General features: G+C 40.0%; 1 protein-coding gene across 1 annotated transcript; it reads right to left on the bottom strand.

Annotated features, from left to right (window-relative positions):
• Window positions 1-410: 410 nt before the first annotated feature.
• LOC134082751 (NACHT, LRR and PYD domains-containing protein 3-like) lies at window positions 411-16,183 on the bottom strand. The gene is made up of 7 exons (XM_062538699.1): window positions 16,089-16,183; window positions 13,924-15,685; window positions 12,388-12,558; window positions 10,795-10,965; window positions 2,968-3,141; window positions 2,236-2,282; window positions 411-1,514 (listed from the first exon to the last, which is right to left on the bottom strand). Exons 1-7 carry the CDS (start codon window positions 16,174-16,176, stop codon window positions 985-987), a joined length of 2,943 nt encoding a protein of 980 aa, XP_062394683.1. The 5' UTR covers window positions 16,177-16,183; the 3' UTR covers window positions 411-984.
• Between the last annotated feature and the right edge of the window lie 320 nt (window positions 16,184-16,503).

Below are 16,503 nucleotides of genomic sequence, written 5' to 3'. Positions count from 1 at the left end.
CTGGAGATGTGTTCAATTCATTGGTATAGCGTGTCATACCTCTGTAATGGGGAGATACAATATCATCCAAATTGATTATTTTTCAGTTTTGTGTTACAATACTTCCAACAAAAAAGCAATATAGACACCTCTTAATTACTTTTTCAAAGACAGCTTAAACAGTTCTGTAGAGAGATATAACCATTTGTCAAACATTTTGTTTACAAATTGTGTAATGGAGCACCCAATGTGGGGGTTGAAAAAAAATCTGCCATTTTTCTTCTGATTTCACAAGATTGAAACACAGTCAGTATCAATACATACGGCCTACAAATGACTATGTGGAATCTATAGGTATCAATCATTATTCACAGAAAATTTGAAGTCTTTAGCTTGAACACTTTTTGAGATAATGACATCTGAACGTTGCTGCAGATTTAGATGAGGGCGCCAATGTGCCAAAAATCAGAAGGGGGGTACCATGTTCAAAAACGTTTTTCTCTGGATGTATTAGGTATACCAATCTAATATTTTGGCTAAGTCAGTTTAAATGGTTACTCTTCAGGTGGTAAAATTTTGAAGGAAATCTGAGATGGTCAAGCAGAAGGCATTTGTTGAATTGAGGTGGAATGACCCTGCTGCTTTTAATAGTCGGAGGTCCGGGGGCCTTTCAGACACTTTGACGCAGTCTGCTATACCTTGACATGTTTAAGTTTTTCATCTAACTAAAAACATCTATGCAAAAGTGGCACATATGGCTGTATTCTAGAAGACCTCAACAATAGTCTTTACCAAGGGACTGATGTAGATGGCTTTTATTATCAGTAATTCGAGGCCTCACTCACTTTTAATGGGGCACGGCTGCTAATTACCCACTTATGAAGTAGGCGGGGCAAGGAAGCAGAAAACCACCGCTACTCCAGGTAAAGATATCAATATTTCATCTCAGCATCACACATGTGTATGATTAGAAGTGGGTAACTCTGGTGTTTCTGCAGCATGAGGTCATGTGATCTGGCACAGGACCACAGAGGTATTTACTGAAAGACCAAATGCTGGATAGAGGGGCTCAGTGAATGTGGAGTAGAATGTGTGCAGGTGGGTGAGTGTGTCAGAAGAGACGTTGTAGAATGACAGAGTGCCGGCCGGCCAGTCCAGGTACACTCCTACTCTGTTGGAGCTGTAGGAAGGGACAGGTGTGCGTTGATTATCATGCTTAACAAAGTACTTGACAGGAGAGCAGTGCAAAGTCCATGACTTGCCATTATTTCCCAAGTAGCATTCGTCAGTCCACCCTTTCCTCTTGATGCATTTATAGGCCACAGCGATTTCACACTGATATCCACTCCATTCAGCCTCCCAGTAGCAGCGTCCAGACAGACCCTCTCTACACAACACCTGACCCCACCAGTCAAATCTCTCTGGATGGTCAGGTTTTAGCTGTGACTCTAACAAACGTGTCCCCTTTCTGTTCCCATCAGAGAGTAAGGCAGCTCTGGCTGCTGTGACTGGGTCTAGTGTGAGCTCACATGCATCTGCAGACAAGAGCGCAAGAGAAAACACCCTCATAAGAATATGGAATACGAACGATTTCCTCAAACACATTATTGTCTTTTCAAATGCTGAACTCTGTTCATTTGTTTTCTAACATCTAGTTTATTCAGTTTTACACTGATTTTCTCTCCAACAACTACAAACAGCATTTCTTAATATTTACTTTATATCACAGATTCTACAATTAAATTAATTAATACAATTAATTCCAATTTAATACATTTAGTAAATAAGTTGAAACTACATTTGTGACCATTCAAAGCGAAATCAGTCGTTTTGCGCACAACGTTATTTTGAGAAAATCAACAATAACAAACTTCCGGGTTAAAATGTTGAATTTCACGTTTTCGCATAATTCGACTGTATACAGTCTAGTTTCATATCGTGAACGCATTTCACGGAAAAACATAAGTTTTGACTGTTAAACCCCGCGAAGATTCAACACATTTGCTGTCATTCCTGTTGTGCACGCGCCGCTTAAAAAGGTGATTTCTCCTCTTCTGGCATATCGTGACAGGAGAACCATGTCAACTTTGGACGCGGTTATCTTAGCGGTAGTTTGTGTAATACCCTCGATATACATATCGTTGGAAAGCTTAGTTTATGGCCGTTCACGCGAGCACAATAACTTAATTTAATACATTTTACCGAAACGACTGGTTCCGCTTTACAGGGTCACATTTGAGAAATACAATGACATACATTTTTGCACTCCAGGTCTGAGTCTGATTTCTGCACAGTGGTCCGTACTGAATAAAACAGAGATAGAGAGAGCGAGAGGGAAAAAAATAAACTTGAGATTAATTTCTACAACAATACTATACGTTTTTCGATTGTAACCCCTTTTCAGTCAGTAGTGAATGTAAATAACTTAGTTCTGTCATCTGTTTTGTCATTGCCTGTGATATCTGTGAAGTAAAATGTAGCTCTTAAAGGGAATGACGTAATTTAAAGGGAATGACATGTCATTTTGTGTTCAAAACACACCCATGGCTGATTAAAGCTGCAATTGGCAAGATGTTTTTGATCATATTCACTAACAGTATTCGCCAACAGAATAACATAAATCAACTGCACTTCTCCCTCCACCTGGAGCCTGTTATTGTTTTGCAAAAATCCACCGCTCACAGTTTTTTTGGTCAAATAAGTGCGGGGCTGTATGATCATTAGCAGAACTTACTGTCAATTACAGTTCGTGCACAGTCACTAACAAGCACAAACTCAATGGGAGGGTGTTCAGTGGTAGTGGGGAAGGGGCATGAGAGTTGTATACAGTACATTTTAAATGTTGAAGTCCCCTCAATCTGCCAGACTTGCCAACTGCAGCTTTAAGCAAGTGATGATCCGTGACTGTCCTGTATAATAAAAAGCCCCAACAAAAGTTCCTTAAAAGAAGACAATGTCTAAATGTGCAACACTGGGGTTTGAACATACTTCAGTATCTCCAGTTTACAGTCTGGATCCTTCAGTCTAGCAGATAAAAGCTTCTGCCCTGATTCTCCAGGATGACTGTAGTTCAGATCAAGCTCTCTCAGGTGGGAAGGGTTTGAAGTCAGAGCTGAAACAAGAAACCCACAGCCTCCCTCTGAGATGAGACAACCTGAGAGCCTAAAGGGAGAGAGAGAGTGAGAGAGGGAGAGTTATCTCAAGAGTGATAGTCATTTTACAATGCCTTTCATGCAGTGTTGCAATCCATTGTGGTTTCCAACGGCAATAGTAGAGTGATACCATATTGGCCAAAACCAAATCCCTTGTTCTACAGTAACTCTCTTGGCCAGACAAATCCGATTCTGATTCTAATAAATCCAATAAATCAAAACACAAGCCTGCATTGCCTGGCTATTTTAATGGCTAGCAGTTTAGCCTACTTCTGTTTTCCAAATGATCTTAACGCCTGCAAAACAGGCACTCTTGAGTGTCTGAAGGGGGCCTTGCTCTGTGCTCTCCCCAATGTAATGTAATGCAATGCGTTGTGGGGTAAAGGAGAATTAAAGCCCGTGCGCCAAGTTAAATTTATAATTATGATTGACACAAAATATATAGGGGAAATACATGTTTGACAAGTCGATGTCTTGTTTTGTATGTTTTTCGACACATAAAGGCACAATATAAGATGATAAAGTTGGTTATTTTCAGTACCTACTTAAAACTCCCCCTACCCCCCAAACGAACCGATTGACGTCATAAGAGTGACTCCTGCAGGTCCCTGAGAGAAATGGCGGGTTGCTCAGGTTTACAGCAGTTAGGCCTACTGTCAGTCAAATAACTCCGCCATGACCAAACTAATTTTATCATTGAAAACTTCCTCATAAAAGTCAAATCATTAGCTTTCCAGTGGTATGATTGGTTAAGGGATTTGTGTGAATCGAGAGTTGAGGTCTTCTTCAGCTGAAGGAAAAGCAGCAAGAAGCACTATAGAGCTCCCCAGTCCCGCCCCTCCTCCGAGAGAGGTGCTTGTCCGGAAGTAAAATTCTCATTCATTTCTCCCATTGACTTCTGGAAAAATTCGGATATAAAGAGTTGTAGACCATGCCTTAGGCTAACCAGCTACGATGTGACTCATAAGCATATAACTTATAATTTCGAGTGAAAAAATGAACAGAAAATGTAAAAAAAGCGAAAGGTACAAGACTGTGTACATATCTTAAATTCCGAGATAGAGAACTCAAATCCCAGGATGCTTTGCAAACGTACACACATTTCCAACATTTGCAGCCTAAAGATAGTTTAACATGGTTCCATATTAATCTGAGAAAAGAAGATGATTACTTCCTACCGTTTCCATTGAGTAAATTCAACCTTCAAGATGAGAAAACCGTTATTTTTCGGAAGACCACACATCGGTCCTGATCAGCCCTGCAGCCATTTTAAGTTTTGAAGTTCCAGCGAGACGAAGCTGGACGATAGGCGCGGGAAAAGCTGAGTACAGTTTGTTTGGCATTGCCATGGCAGCGGCGATCTCTACCAATCAAAGGCTCTGCTTTCACCAGTTTTACACGTTAGGGTGTCGGGTAGTGTAGTACTCTCTCGTTAAATCGTGAATAAAGCATTGTTTTCTCAAAACAAGGTTGATGCCCCCATTAACTTTTGACATCTATATGAGCATGTATAATCGCTTAGTCACATCGTAGCTGGTTTTAAGTCTACCATGGACGGTTACAATGTTATGGCTTATTCTCCAATTGTCAATGGAGAAATTGTATTGGATTTTTACTTCCGGACAAGGCTCTGGGCGGGACTGGGGAGCTCTATAGCGCATCACATCACCTTCACGTCGTCTGAAGGAGAAAATGCGGGATCAACAGAGATTGGGTAAGTATTTTATGAGGTTATTAGTTGTTATCCATGTTATTACTTCATAGTAATTTTTAAAACGTATTATTAAGTTATTTCAAGCTAAGTTATTTTTGCCGGTGCCTCGTGGTTCAGACTGGTGGTGTTCAAATTCATGATATTTTGGCACACTGTAATCTTTAGTAGGCTAAATCAGAGACACTTATGTAGGCTACATGCATGATTTCCAGTCATTCTTGTGGGATTACTATATTATGTCAGCCAAGAACAAGATCGACCGACACTTAAAATATTTTGTCTATTTTGAACGATGTTGCTTGTCATTTAGGCTGTACAGAAACTAGCTAAGATGTTGCTTGCGTTGCGTTGTCTCCATAAAATGAACTCCCGTGCATTCTTTTTGTCGAGCAGCTAATCGGTATTTTATTGTCAAGTAAACCGGTTATTCCGTCGAAATATGTAGCACAATTTCAATAGCAGGCTAATTGTTTGTAGGCTGCTGTAGCATCTTGCTTGTGAGCTAACCTATAGCAGTTTTGTGGGTGTGTTTTGCTCGTGCATGTCGGTTCACTTGGTAGCATCGGTGGCATCAGAGACCACAACAACGAAATTGCAACTCTCTCACTGTTAAAGGAGAATTCCGGTGTGAAATTGAGCTTAACTGTACCGAAACATGTTAAGGTGTACTCACACGTGTTTTAGACGCACTTTCACTCACCCCCAGCATTCCGAACTCCTCCGTTTTCAGCCTAGCTTACAGTAGGCTTGAAGCTATTAGATTGGGCATTACGTAGCCTATGCAGCTAAATCGCTATTTTTAAACCATTAAAAAGGTTCCAAGTAACTCCACACTGCATTGGTTGACTTCTGAGAGTCCTGACATTTAAAACGAGATACTTAGAACTTTGGAAGTGCACAGGAAGTTTATTAAAAAAGACTGTTTATTCAAGCAGTACCTTCATAGAATCTCTCCGCTGGGCGCCATCTTGTGGTGAAGTCGCGATAAGTCGACTGACGAGCACAAACGAACAGGAAAGACAGGGGGACATATTGCAAACATTTTGAGCTTTGTTACTCATCATGCTCATGTAGACAGTATAACTATATATTTCCTATGGAATTACTTTAGCAATATGTTCCCCTGTCCTTCCTGTTCGTTCGTGCTCGTCAGTCGGCTTATCGCGACTTGATTCCAAGATGGCGCCCAGCGGAGAGATTCTATGAAGGCACTGCTTGTAAACAGTCTTTTTAAAATAAACTTCCTGTGCATTTCCAAAGTTCTCAGTATCTCGTTTTAAATGTCAGGACCCTCAGAAGTCTACCAATGCAGTGTGGAGTTACTTGGGACCTTTTTAATGGTTTAAAAATAGCGATTTAGCTGCATAGGCTACGTAATGCCCAATCTAATAGCTTCAAGCCTACTGTAAGCTAGGCTGAAAACGGAGGAGTTCAGAATGCTGGGGGTGAGTGAAAGTGCGTCTAAAACACGTGTGAGTACACCTTAACATGTTTCGGTACAGTTAAGCTCAATTTCACACCGGAATTCTCCTTTAATCGAGGTGAGCAAACTAATCACTGAAGTTATGGTAAGATCCCTCATCTAATGTCATAACACGCCTGGCTGTTGAAATGGGCACGTACAGCTCGCTAATAGCAACAGAAGCAAGCTACGTCTAGTGCACGTTTGCATAGTTAGGATCATTATGCTGATTGTTTGCTCATACAGTCCCAATGGATTATAAAACGTATTTCCCAACATTGTTTACATATAGGTTGCAAACTTAGAAAACACGTGGGGAATCTAAACTCTCCTACCAGCATGATTAACGTAGCTATCCAGCTGGTTTCAATCAGCAGCGCAGCTGAGTAGCTAAAATAATGAAAATATGTCGGAGGAGAAAGAGAAACGCTGCGATAATGAAAATGTCAGAGGAGAAAGAGCAACGCTGTATGCTGCGACCAACTAGTGCAGAAGCAGAGATGTAGGCAAGCCTACACACATGGTAGAAGTAGCCTTCTAAAGAAAAGGGCTTCTTTTTTCCCCCCTTTAGGAAAAAAAAAATCAGATCAGCAAACCTGTTACTGCATTCAATCCAGAATGCTAATAAAGCAGCCACTGATAACAATTTTAGTGAAAAGTGTGATGGTGTTTAAGATTATGTGTAAGTGACATATAATAAAACTAAACAACCTATTCACTACCATGCTTGTTTTTTTGCTTCTGTTATTTTCGATGGCACAACTGGTGGAAGCAGCCAACTGCAGGACATTGGCAACCATATGACCCCATGGACTATGATGATGGCATGAATATGGAAGATGGGAAGCCTCTGAATAAAGAGAAAGACAAGGATGTCCTGAATGTGCAGAGTAATCTCACCTATCCTTCTTTCTTGAATTTCCCCTTAGTGATCAATAATCTATTTTACAGACATAAACGTCATTTACACCCCATCATCTGCTAGGTTTAGATGGACAGATGGACACACGTAGGCCTACATATCAGCTGTGCCGGAACGTACATCACGTATCTGGTGTGAATGTGCCGTTATGTGTAACACAACTGTAATATATTGTATAAAGTATGATTTCATAAACATTTGTATTTACAGTTACTGTCTTAGTTAATTCAGCCTTCTGATAATCTCCCCATTTCCACCAGCTCTAGGATGCATCTAGTATGCATACCATTTTTTTTAATTCTTTAAATTTACCTTTACATTTATAGTAATGATCCATGACCTAGTCAAGTTTGGGTATATCATGTGAGTGCATTTGCATCAACCTTCCTTCATAGGTAAGCTCCCATCCTTGAGGAGCTTCAACCCCACATGTATTGTAAAATAAATGCTCTTAATTTTGCTCTTCATATTGCAATCTTCAGTCAATAAACAATTTTTCTTTAAATAGAATTTATGTTTTCTGTGTATTGTGTTTGAACTTCTGTACACATTTTGTTTCCTGACTGCCAGCCAGTATAGCTTATTTTCTGTTTAAGTTAGGACAAGTAGTCAGTAAATAGTCCCCTTGCTACTTTCACACAATATGACAGCTTGTGATCAGAATTATTTATTATTATTGCTACTATTGATCTTGGACAATTAAAACATTTGTACATTCCACCTTATTGAAACTGCTTGAAAATGTCTTCTGATGGCTGAAGCAAGAATGAGGGCCTCCGGATGTGCCTCCCCAGAATGCCATAGGCCCAACGTACCTGTCTGTATGCTGTGTAGTGGTATTGCCACGGATAGGGATGTAACAGTTAAACTAGATATGGACAGCTGGATTATTTTTTATTATATGCTGTTGCAGAATTAATTTGATTTGTTCACTAGAGTACTGCTCTGATGATAATGAAATGAATACCAAAAAAATAATGTGAATGTGTAAGCATACTGATGACTACTAGTCTGTTGGATCATTCCTGCCTGAAGTTTGGTAGGCAATCTTGAGAACAAAGGGGGTTCATACCATGCCTCAAAGTCAGGGCATGTTTGTCTGGCAGAGGGTAATGGTCAATAGGGCCCAGAACCCACTTCTCTGCACAAGTTCTCTACAGCTGAGACCATGGGCTGGCAATGCCTACATAAACATTATCAATCATAACGATAAGGTAGGCTATGATGACTCCTTTCTCTCCCTCTCCAACAATCGGTCATCACTCATGGTAGCACCATGATTTGCTCATTACAACGTCTCGCACCAGTCTGACAATTATGCGCTTTTCAATGAATTGATAATAACCCGGTGTTGTGTCGAATTGGGCTACCCGTTGAGTTGCGCTACCATGCAAGTGCAGTGGAAAAGACAACGGACAATTCACTGTCATGTACAACGACTGTTATGTGCTATCTCAGCGCACAATATTTCGCATACCGTAGTCAACCAAAATCGCTGAGCCAAAAACAAAACAAAAACCGGACATATTCATGTTGTTTATTTCATTTCACCTCTCCGTTTTGAAATAGGCTAGTCCTGTATGCACCACCTGGGATTCCTCGATTAAACATTGGATAGTGGGTGGCTGGTAGCAGCATTTTAGCTTGCAGAAACAGCACAAACGTGTCATTCAGAAATGCTAAACACAACGGTAGCACATCCTACAAGCAGCATACACTGGAGGTGCGTCCCTGGACACCGAGCGCCTGTCGGAGTTGGGAGTTGTCATAAATGCATACAAAGCGTAGTGGAAAGAGTTACGTTGAACACTAGAGGTCATATGATGTATTTCAGACAGATTTAAATTAAGCATAAGGAAGGTCAGGTGAATGTTAAGAGGGAGGACGATTGGCTAAATTAGCTGAAGGCTACTTTCAAGGTGTTTTAGTGAAGGCGAATTTTTCTACATTGGATAGGCCTATTTTGCAAGTTATGCCTCCAAATTAATCTTCATGTTTGCTATTTAAAGTGTCTGAACTTTTGAGTTGGCTTTATTAAAAATTGATGAGAGTGAGAATTTGAAAAAAAGTAGCTGCTATCGTTCTTTGGCCAAGTTATAGGCTACTTAAGACAACTCACTCCACCAGCACATGGTTTTCTTCACACCCAATATTTATATTCCTTAATGGGAATTATTTAATATTTGTGTTCCCTCATCCCTCTCATGTCTGGGATGCTCAAAATTGTATGGCTGGGTGCCATTATAGAGGTTTGAGAGAGATTTTGGATCTCCTCAGACTCAAAACTCTCCATATTGCATAATACTTAAATAGAACTTTCGTGGCAGGACTCACTCTTCTGACGTCATAACTCAGCTGTGATTTTAAAATGTGATTTTGACAGAAATGGCTGCCTATAAATGTTACTGTATTGCAATTATAGTAATACTTTTGATGGTAATTATATCTTCACTGAGCTATCTAACCATTATCCAATAAATAATAATAAAAGTTTTAAGTTAACGCACGCACTTTAAGCAATAAGCCCCGAGAGGCCGTGGGTTATACTGTAGGCCTATAATCGAACAGCTAAGGCGTTGTTAGGCACGACGCGAAGCGGAGTGCCTAAAACCCCCTTAGCTGTTCGATTATACAGTAGGCCTATAACCCACGGACTCGAGTGGCTTATTGCTTTTCTAAAACGGTTACTACGTCGATCTAGCAAGATTTCATGAAACGAAGGCACAGCAACGACAATGTAACGATGTATTCATAGATAATCTTTCTTCCGCCAAGAAATATATTCCCTCCTTATGAATGGTTGCCATGCAACAACAAGACGCAGCCACTGCTAGTTTTGTGCTAGCGCATTACTATAGAACGAAATGCGGTCAAGGTGTGAGTTTATCATGATATTTACAACGGCATGGAACGCGATTCAGCCAATCACAATCAAGGACCGGAACTATCCGTTTTAGAATCATTGCAAACCTCTGTAAAAAAGTACCTACTTTTTCGTCTTATATTCCGTTTTGTGATATCCAACTAGCCTACATCAAATACATTGGATAGCAGTTTAAATGTGTATTACCAACAAGTTAATAGCACAAATTTGTTGGACAATTAACCCTGCAATACAATATTCATAATAGTTTGGTAGGCTAATATTCATTATTGAATGCTTATGTTTTTCCCTATTACTGTAGATTTATAAAGCAAGCCCACCTGCGGGCATGGAATTGGAATTTTATTGCATTGCTTTGAGTCATTCTGAAGGTATGAAGCCTTATGCATTAATATCCAATCACATTACCTGTAGGCCTATTACACTTCAAATGAGGCTTGAAGGCAGACTAATGAAAACCTTTATAATCAAATGACCTTTTAATCAATCATCTTTGTAATAAACAATCAATACAGCTATATGTATAACAGTGCTAAAAAATTTTAAAAAAATAGCTTGGCTCTACAGAGTATCTTAATTACTATATGCAAATAATGTGAAAATTGTCCTCTCAGAAAGTGTTCTTCTGAATTTTCTTTGATTTATTTGGAGATTTGAAAGTAGGAATGATGAAAAACCAACCTTAATATTTGCAGTTTACAGCAAGTACTGGCTAGTCCCTCACAGAGATGCTGGACTCCAGAATCTCCAAGATCATTTTGACTCAGGTCTAGCTCCATCAGGGGGTTTGCTGACTGTAGAACACAGGATAACATCTTGCAGGATTCACCACTCAGTGTACAGTCTAGGAGTCTGTAACGCATACAGTAGGAAGTTAGACACATCATTTTGAGAGGAATACAATACTTCTGCTACAGTACATTTGCAAACTTATTGTTCACTTACTATAGCCTACCTATTACCGACTGACAATCTTATTAAATTGACTACACTTGAAGCAAAATGTATTCACAATAAGTACGTTGAAGGTGGTTACATTTATATATATTACAATAACTTAACACAATACAATACTAATACATTTTCTGCACTTGTAGGCCTACACTGCTTTTCTTTATCTTGTATTTTCCTACTATTTTGTTCTTCCCTTTCTACTACACTACTGTACTTGAACTGCTCTATTTCTTATCCTGGCCTGCTACCTACTGGATAGAAAAGGCAACAATGAATATCAGTGAATACAAATCTACAACATGGTTTAATGGCCAAAAATCAATGAATCATGGGGAAATCATGGGGGGTATACCACACATTAAGTTGGTTTTACAGTAGGGTGACCAGACGTCCCCGGTTCCCCGTTTTTGGTTGCCTGTCCCCGGGAAAATACAGAAAAACTACCCATGTCCCCATTTTTTGAAGATAAAACTTGTATGTATTTCAATCAGATTGACAGTCGAACTGAAAATGTCTCCATTTTTTCCACATTTTTGGCATTATGATCCCATTTTTCGTCTTGGACATCAGCTAGCCTATGAACATTAGCAACTTCGCCCGCTTGTTGTTGTCAAGTGAATACTTTCAGTTCTGGAAAGTATTCAGGAAAGTATTCCAAAGTGGCGACCTTCCCACTTCCCAGCCACATGAACACACTATTAAGGTACTACACATGTCATTGACAGTGGGTGCAAACTTCAGTCATTTGAATTTACGATGATACAAATCTGACACCATTCACTACAGTGATACCTATGCCCAAGGGAAAAATGATAATAAAAGAGACATTGTACTTTAAAGTCTATAATGTTGATTTGGATATTCATTGAATCATTCATCTGCCAAAATATATTTTTTCTTTTAGATTTTTTTCTTTCTGTTTTGATTGCACTCTGCACAGCACTTTGGTCAGTATAAGCTGTGTATAAATGTGCTTTAGAAATAAATGTAACTTGCTCACTTATCTAAAATATGTTCATTGCAACAATGGATGCATGCGATTAGATTACTTCATCACAGAATATGTAGTGTGTTTTAATCGCAGCCCTAATTTAAATACAACATTACATGATAATATGATATTATTAAATTAAACATTAAATCAATTTTTGTTAACATTGACTTTGAGTGTACTTTAAGATAAGTCTGAAACATAAAAAAATGTGGAAAACTTCAAAGTGTCTGAATACCCACTGTACATGTAATAATCAATTATTTGAATTCTCATGATTACCTAAGGATCAGTTAATACAATAAGTGTGTATAATGAAGTCCACAAACCTCAGGGTTTGTAGCTTACAGTGGGGACTAGTTAGTCCTGCAGAAATAATCTGAAGTCCAGAATCTCCAAGGGCATTGTGACTCAGATCCAGCTGTATGAGGGAGTTAGCAGACTGCAGACATCTCTTCACTGTCTCACAGGACATCTGGTTGAATTTACACCTATCAAGCCTGCAGAACAGCAAAATAACATGGCCAATGTGTATACCGTGCAACTAGAAAGTAGTCAGACCCTTTCAATTTTTTTCACATCTTGTTATGTTTAGTGGCCATTGGGTCCTTGGTTACCTCTCTGAGTCGGTTTACTCAGTTTGGCTGAGCAGCCAGAGGAAGACTGTTGGCTGTTCCAAGCTACCGTGCTCATGGGCACTTCCAATGCTGCAGAACTTGTTTTTGTATCCTTCCCCAGATCTGTGTCTTCACACAACCCTGTCTCGTAGGTCCACGGACAATTCTCTCGACCTTGTGGCTTGGTTTTCACTCTGGCATACACCATTTACTGTGAGTCCTTATATAAAGAGATGTGTACCCCTTCTAATGATGGCCAGTGAATTAATTTAGGCACAGGTGGACTCTAACCAAGTTGTACAAGCATCTCAAGGATTGTGCAATTGCAAGTGTCATAACAAAGGGTCTGAATGTAAATGAAATATTTCAGTCTCTCATCTTTTTTTAAATTAAATACAATTTTATAAATTCACGAAGCACTCCAAATGTAACGGGTGCTAGCTGGTTAGCTATGCTGTGGAACGTTAGTAAACCTCACTCCCCGACGCTTCAAGAGCGCTGCTGGCATGAAAGCTAGTAGCCTGGGCTTTTAGCTGGATTGTTAGCGCGCTCGACTCCCGATCCGAGGTGCTGCTGTCTCGCGGGTTCGAGTCCGGGCGTGTGCAGGGCTGGACCGCGGTGGTTCCACACAACGCAGGTTACATTGGTGCCGTGACCCGGATCGGGAGTGAGGTTTAGGGGGGTGAGTGTAACGGGTGCTAGCTGGTTAGCTATGCTGTGGAACGTTAGTAAACCTCACTCCCCGACGCTTCAAGAGCGCTGCTGGCATGAAAGCTAGTAGCTTGGGCTTTTAGCTGGATTGTTAGCGCGCTCGACTCCCGATCCGAGGTGCTGCTGTCTCGCGGGTTCGAGTCCGGGCGTGTGCAGGGCTGGACCGCGGTGGTTCCACACAACGCAGGTTACACAAACACTTGTTTTTTTGCAGAGTGTTGGAGTATTGTGTGTAGATTGATGAGAATTTTTAAAAAATCCATTTCAAGATGAGTGTGAAACATAACAAAATGTGGAAAATTTGAAAGGGTCTGAATACTTTCCGCTTGCACTGTATATGTTTTATGAATACAAAGAGATACAGAAAAACTGTACATGCAGTATCTGTACATACTGTACATTTGCTATTGCAAAATTAATGTGTTTATCAAACACAGATGCTGCACCTTCATATCAAGAAATAAGCTAACAAATCTGACATGTTGGCAAGAAAGTCTTTAAACATGAATTTGGCAATAATGTAAAACAGTAACTCACATTGCTGCTCTGAAGCAAGTCAGGGCTGGGAGCAGTCTCCGGCGTCCCTCATCTGATGTGTTGTATTTCTTCAGATCAATCTCATCCAGTTCCTCCTCAGACATCAGAAGCATGTGGGCCAGTGCAGAACAGTGGGCAGGAGATAACTTCTGTTTTAAACTATTGGGTGATTTAAGAAATCTTTGAATTTCTTCATGCAGCGTATGATCATTCATTTCCATTAAACAATGGAAAAGATTTATGCATCTTTCAGGAGAGAGGTCTTGTATGTTGAGATCCTTAATGTACCTGCATATTTCGTTGATGCTCTTTGAACTGTTGTGTGTGTGACTCAATACATCTGTCAAAAGTAACTGATTGTTTTCCAGAGAGATACCCAAAAGGAAGCGAAGGAAAAGATCAAAGTGTCCATTTTTGCTTTCTAGAACTTTAGTAATGGCAAACTTAAGTGACTTCTCCAAGCAGAATAGCGTTCCCATGGTCTCCATCTGATAGCCGTAGGAGGCAAAGATATGAAGTGCCGCCAGAAACTCCTGCATGCTGAGATGCACAAAACAGTAGACCTTCTCCTGGTGAAACACAGATTCTTCTTTAAAGATCTCAGTGCACATGCCAGAGTACACCGAGGCTTCACTGACATCAATACCACACTGTTTCAGGTCTTCCTCATAAACCATCACATTGCCATTCTCTAAATTCTTGAAAGCCAAATTTGCCAGGTTCAGTATAACGTCTTTCTGTGGTTTCAGGTCTTTATATGTTTGTCTTTCACTTTGATACTTCTGATCCTTCTTGGTTGTCTGGATGAGTAGGAAGTGTATGAACATCTCAGTCAGTGTTTTGGGGATTTCCTGGGTTTTATCCTTTTGCAGCATCTGCTGAAGTACAGTGGCTGCAATCCAACAGAAGACTGGAATGTGGCACATGATGTGGAGACTCCTGGATACCTTAATGTGAGAGATGATTTTGTTGGCCTGACTCTCATCACTGATTTTCTTCCTGAAGTACTCTTCCTTCTGTGGGTCATTGAATCCTCGTACTTCTGTCACCTGATCGATATACTTAGCAGGAATCTGACTGGCTGCTGCTGGTCGTGAGGTTATCCAGATGAGTGAAGAGGGAAGCAGAGATCCCTGAATGAGACTCGTAATAAGAACATCCACTGATGATGCTTGTTTAATATCAGATACCAACATCTTTGGCTGAAAATTGAGAGAAAGTCGACTCTCATCCAGACCATCAAAGATGAACACAATCTGACAGTCTTTGTATCCTTCATCATCATTTAGCCTGTTCAGCTGAGGGTAGAAGTCAAGCAGGAGATTGTGAAGACTATACTGATCATCCCTGATCAAATTCAGCTCACGGAAAGAAAACGAAAATATAAAATCTATATCCTGATTGGCACCATCTGTCCAGTCAAGAATGAACTTTTTCACTGAGATAGTTTTTCCAATGCCAGCAACACCTTTGGTCATCACAGCTCTGATGTGCTTCTCCTGTCCAGGTAAAGGTTTGAAGATATCATTGCAGCTGATTGGTGTATCTTCAGTGGTTTGTGCTCTAGATGCAAATTCTACTTGCCAAATCTCGTGTTCATTATTCATGCCTTCACTCTCTCCCTCTGTGATGTAAACCTCTGTATAGATATTTTTGAGGGGCACTTGAGTCCCTCCATTGTTAACACCTTCAGATATGTTCTCAAATCTCCTCTTCAGACTGGCTTTATGTTTCTCTATGACTCCCATCAGGACATCATCATCTGTTTGTTATTAGAAAAATAATGAGGAAATAAGTCCATTAATATGTGTATGACAAATCACAATTCTGATAGTGTCAATTAAATTGCAGTTGACGTTCTTGACACAAATATTCATTTGATTTCCATTGCTATTACCCCTAACACATTTCATTGGGAATTATGTGGTCTGCTAAAAAGCAAGGCTCTCAAAATGTGCCCACATCGGTGTATGACAAATTCAACATGCATTTTTTTCCAGTTAAAAAAAGCACAACACATAAGTTTTTCTTTTTCTCTCTGTTTAGACAACAATCTGATATTGTTACTAATTATATCTGGCAGCAAAAGCTTCCCTTGTCTGTTCTCTTCTTATAGCCTAGTCCCTTATAAGAGCTCATACAAATAAATATCAGAAGACCCTTACCAAGATGTCTCTTTCTGCCTGGTGTATGTCCAGTGTGCAGGTGCCTTCTGATGTCGATCAGGTCTGTGTTTTCTTCCTGTGTGCTCATATCCAAGTGTTTGTCGAGAGGAGGCTGTAGAAAAGGTTGGACTCTGTTCGTCTTTCCACGCTGGGGACAGTAGCTACTGATGCAATCCCTGCATAAACCATGTACACAGTTAGTGATGGCTGGGTCCCTCAGCACTGCTTACACACTCCACATGGACTGATCCTTTGGTCAGATCAGCACTCAACTCACTGCATATACAGTACATAATGAAAATCAGATGTAGTTAAAGAGACATTGTGTAAGATTGTCAGTTGTTTATTTACACTACCTCCAATTTGAAGCATATCTATTGGCTCAGAAGTCATCATTTAAATATTCATAGTTTCG

Source organism: Sardina pilchardus, chromosome 1 (assembly GCF_963854185.1).
Source record: "Sardina pilchardus chromosome 1, fSarPil1.1, whole genome shotgun sequence".
NCBI lineage: Eukaryota > Metazoa > Chordata > Actinopteri > Clupeiformes > Clupeidae > Sardina > Sardina pilchardus.
The sequence above is the reverse complement of the archived record's forward strand: the minus strand, read 5'-3'. Positions and strand labels throughout refer to the sequence as shown.

Excerpts from the sequence above, each read along its gene's own strand:
- LOC134082751 (XM_062538699.1), bottom strand. The coding sequence starts at position 16,176 with ATGAGCACACAGGAAGAAAACACAGACCTGATCGACATCAGAAGGCAC. Across the intron at positions 15,686-16,088 it reads AGGCAGAAAGAGACATCTTG|ATGATGATGTCCTGATGGGA; the intron begins GTAAGGGTCTTC and ends AATAACAAACAG. Across the intron at positions 12,559-13,923 it reads ACTTGCTTCAGAGCAGCAAT|GCTTGATAGGTGTAAATTCA; the intron begins GTGAGTTACTGT and ends GCTGTTCTGCAG.